This window comes from Pygocentrus nattereri, chromosome 3 (genome assembly GCF_015220715.1).
Source record: "Pygocentrus nattereri isolate fPygNat1 chromosome 3, fPygNat1.pri, whole genome shotgun sequence".
Classification (NCBI taxonomy): domain Eukaryota; kingdom Metazoa; phylum Chordata; class Actinopteri; order Characiformes; family Serrasalmidae; genus Pygocentrus; species Pygocentrus nattereri.
The window spans coordinates 2,773,508-2,777,752 of record NC_051213.1 but is presented as its reverse complement, the minus strand read 5'-3'; the positions used below and the strand labels follow the sequence as shown (position 1 = coordinate 2,777,752).

The 4,245-nt window shown below is 46.7% G+C and overlaps 1 protein-coding gene across 3 annotated transcripts in view; it reads left to right on the top strand.

Annotated features, from left to right (window-relative positions):
* Positions 1-4,245, top strand: part of lyrm1 (LYR motif containing 1) — a 7,813-nt gene continuing 3,568 nt past the window's right edge. Inside the window, exons 1-2 of one of the 3 annotated variants that reach the window (XM_037536703.1) lie at positions 1-154; positions 3,169-3,348. In XM_037536703.1, coding sequence (XP_037392600.1) covers positions 3,193-3,348 — 156 coding nt within the window. In that variant the 5' untranslated portion in view covers positions 1-154; positions 3,169-3,192. The other 2 variants (XM_037536702.1, XM_037536701.1) reach the window with 2 other exon arrangements.

The following is a 4,245-nucleotide window of genomic DNA, read 5'->3' as shown; positions in this document are numbered from 1 at the left end:
GTTTATTAGAAAGGCTCGTGCGTAAACGCGGCGCAGTGAGAGGCGCGAGAGAGCGCGGATCCTGCGCAAAGCGTGCGCACGGTTAGACCGCTCGAGACGCGGCCGTCCAGCAGTGAGCGCGTCACGCGCGCGACGCTGTGGAGGGGCAGACCAGGTGAGGCGCGCGGGGATTAAACTCGTTGAATCTGATCAGAGATCGATCATATCGATCAGAAGCGATCGACCAGTCTTGGGTCATTATCTCGCCGTGTGGCGCTGTACACGCCGGGCGTGTCGGGAAGCGGCTGTGTATGTGTGGGCGCTGCTGTCGCGAGGCGAGACTTTCTGGGCTGGGCTGGGCTGAGCTGGGCTGGGCTGAGCTGGGCTGGGCTGGGCTGGGCTGAGCTGAGCTGGGCTGAGCTGAGCTGAGCTGAGCTGGGCTGGGCTGGGCTGGGCTGAGCTGAGCTGAGCTGGGCTGGGCTGAGCTGAGCTGGGCTGGGCTGAGCTGAGCTGAGCTGGGCTGGGCTGGGCTGGGCTGGGCTGGGCTGAGCTGAGCTGGGCTGGGCTGGGCTGGGCTGGGCTGGGCTGAGCTGAGCTGGGCTGGGCTGAGCTGAGCTGGGCTGGGCTGGGCTGGGCTGGGCTGGGCTGAGCTGAGCTGGGCTGGGCTGGGCTGGGCTGGGCTGAGCTGGGCTGGGCTGGGCTAGAACAGAGCAGTAGTGGAGCGCTGGAACAGTGTACAGAGTTCTATGAATCAGTGCCAGTAAAGAGCTGTAGTGGTGTTCAGTCGGTTCTACTGAGCCCAGTGTTCTGTAGAAAGTCCCGGTCAGTGGGTTTGTTCAGTGTTCAGTTCCCGCACGGCTCTGGGGTAAAAGCTGCTTTTAAGCCTGTTTGTCCAGGATGGGATGGACCTAAAACATTTACCAGAGGGCAGCAGGTCGAACTGATGATGTCCCAGGTGAAATGTGTCCTTCAGGATGTTGGTTGCCCTCCTGAGCCAGCGGGAGCTGAACAGGTCCTCCGGGCAGGGCAGTGGGCAGCCAGTATTTTATTTCGCAGAGTTGATAAACTCAGTTAGCGCTGTCGACCCGAGTTGGTTTGATTCTAATCAGGGCTGCGAATACGGAGCCCCGCTGATGACGTCCTGTAGAAATAATAAATAAATAAATAAATAAATAAAGCGTGGTCACGACTTAGTAAGCCACGATCTCGTTCCCACGCGTTACTAAGCCGTGGCCACGCATTAGGATCTCGTTCCCACGTGTTAATAAGATTAACTGCACTAACCCAACTAACTCGACTAACCCAACTAACTCGACTAACTGCACTAACCCAACTAACTCAACTAACTGCACTAACCAAACTAACTCGACTAACCCAACTAACTCGACTAACTGCACTAACCCAACTAACTCGACTAACTGCACTAACCAAACTAACTCGACTAACCCAACTAACTCGACTAACTGCACTAACCCAACTAACTCGACTAACCCAACTAACCAAACTAACTCGACTAACCCAACTAACTCGACTAACTGCACTAACCCAACTAACTCAACTAACTGCACTAACCAAACTAACTCGACTAACCCAACTAACTCGACTAACTGCACTAACCCAACTAACTCGACTAACCCAACTAACCAAACTAACTCGACTAACCCAACTAACTCGACTAACTGCACTAACCCAACTAACTCAACTAACTGCACTAACCAAACTAACTCGACTAACCCAACTAACTCGACTAACTGCACTAACCCAACTAACTCAACTAACTGCACTAACCAAACTAACTCGACTAACCCAACTAACTCGACTATCTGCACTAACCCAACTAACTCGACTAACTGCACTAACCCAACTAACCCAACTAACCAAACTAACTCGACTATCTGCACTAACCCAACTAACTCGACTAACTGCACTAACCCAACTAACTCGACTAACCCAACTAACCAAACTAACTCGACTAACCCAGCTAACTCGACTAACTGCACTAACCCAACTAACTCGACTAACTGCACTAACCCAACTAACTCGACTAACCCAACTAACTCGACTGACCGACTAACTCAACTATTGAAAATGAGTGTTTCAGCACCCTCTAGTGGTGTCGAGGCTGCTCTGCATTTAATCAGGACCCATTTCGTGGGAAAAGTTTTCTCACATTTTCTCAAATAAGAGTGCGATATATAACATAATGTAAACATTTTGAAGGTACCATTTACACATTCCATCCACTCCACTACAGATATGGGGTGGGTTTTGTGCTGGAGCCTATCCCAGCATTCATTGGGTGGAAGGCAGGATACACCCTGGACAGGTTGGCAGTCCATCGCAGGCACATATATATATATATATAATCGCTGTTGTTGGTCCAAAACCTTGTATCTCCATTTTTCATTTTTTGCCATTATCTGAAAATGTCTGATGCTCTTTACATTGTCTGTATATTTATTTATATATCTCAGTGTGTGATCTGTATATATATATATATATATATATATATATATATATATATATATTTCATTTCCAAAATTACTTAGTTCCTTTGACTTACATTAAAGTTAATGTAGATTTTTTCCTTCTCCTGTAAAGTTTCCATTTGGGAGATTTAAGGTTTTGTTGTGACAACAGCGAAATACACACACACACACACACACACACACACACACACACACACACACACACACACACACATATGTGTATATATATGCAGAGCTATAATCATTGTGTTAGATGTACACAGAGAGATTCAGTGGATTTGGTGTGAAATGGCTCAGACGTCTTTACAGTGGTGGTGATGGGAACCAGGCGTCGCCATGACTACAGCACAGATATAGACACTTTATTTACCATCCAGAACCACCAGAGAACCTACACGAGTCTTCTGAGTTTATATGGAATGTTGATGATGGAAAACAGTGGAAAATCTGGAATAATGAGTTTTCTTTGGGGACTATTTTGCCGCACAGCGCCCTGCATGTCTCCCTCCACCATGAATGGAGTTGAAGTTCTCTAAACTCTCATAAAACAGCGTCTCAGTCATCAGGCAGTGAATTCAGAACCAGTTCATGTAGGAACTTTCTGTAGGAGCTTTTAGAGGGACGTCTGGTTCCTATCACCACCACTGTGAGCGGTTCTGACTCGGTAAGAATATATTTTTTTTATATTATCGTCTCTTAGTGGTGTGTGTCTCTGCAGGTCGTCATGGTGACCGCCGCCTCCCGTGCACAGGTACTGTCCCTGTACAGACGTGTGCTGCGCATCGGCCGCAGCTGGAGAGCGCAGAGCGAGCACGAGACGGAGAAAGAGAGGAAATACATCAGTGAGGAGGCACGAAACCTGTTCAGACAAAACCAGCAGGTACCTGAATACACATGAATACAAACCCACACCCAAAATTCAGTTCCATTTGTTTTAAAACAGTATAAAAACATGCTGGGTGCTTTACCTCATGAACCTCGCTGTTTTCTGTGATGCCTGTTCCAAAAAGAGCTGTTGTGTTACATCAGCTTTTCTTTCACAGCATGGAAAATATAAGTGCATCAGCGCCCTCTAGTGGCGCTGAGGCTGCTCTGCATTTAATTGTGCCATTAAAGGGCCCATATCGTGGAAAAATACAATTCTCTCACATTTTCTCAAATAAGAGGTTGATGTATAACATAAAGTAATGTAAACATTGTGAAGGTACCATTTACACATTCCATCCTGTCCATTTTTCATTTCTAAGCATATATATGTATTTACATATACACGGACATACATATACATATGCACATATCACTCCTGTTGGATTTTGTCATTTTCCTATTGTGTGTGAATTTCATGGTGAAAGGACCAACAGAAATGACCCAAATTTGCTTGGGAAAAATTCTGGTTCCACTGACTTCCATTAAAAACAGTGTGTGTTTTGTTCTCCTGTAAAGTTACCATTTTGGAGATATGAGTTTTTGTCCCAATCACAGTGAGATATGTCTATGTGTGTGTGTGTGTGTGTGTGTGTGTGTCTATGTGTGTGTGTGTGTGTGTGTGTGTGTGTGTATAGGCTGACAGTGGTGTTGATTGCAGCGCTAAAATCAAAGAACCCTGAAATTCATAGTTCAGTGTGAGGTGTAAACAGTGAGACTGGTTTGGTGAACGAGGCCCATTGTTCTTAACCTGCTTGGATGTCTCTCTCTCTCTCTCTCTCTCTCTCTCTCTCTCTCTCTCTGTCTCTCTCTCTCTCTCTCTCTCTCTCTGTCTCTCTCTCTCTCTCTCTGT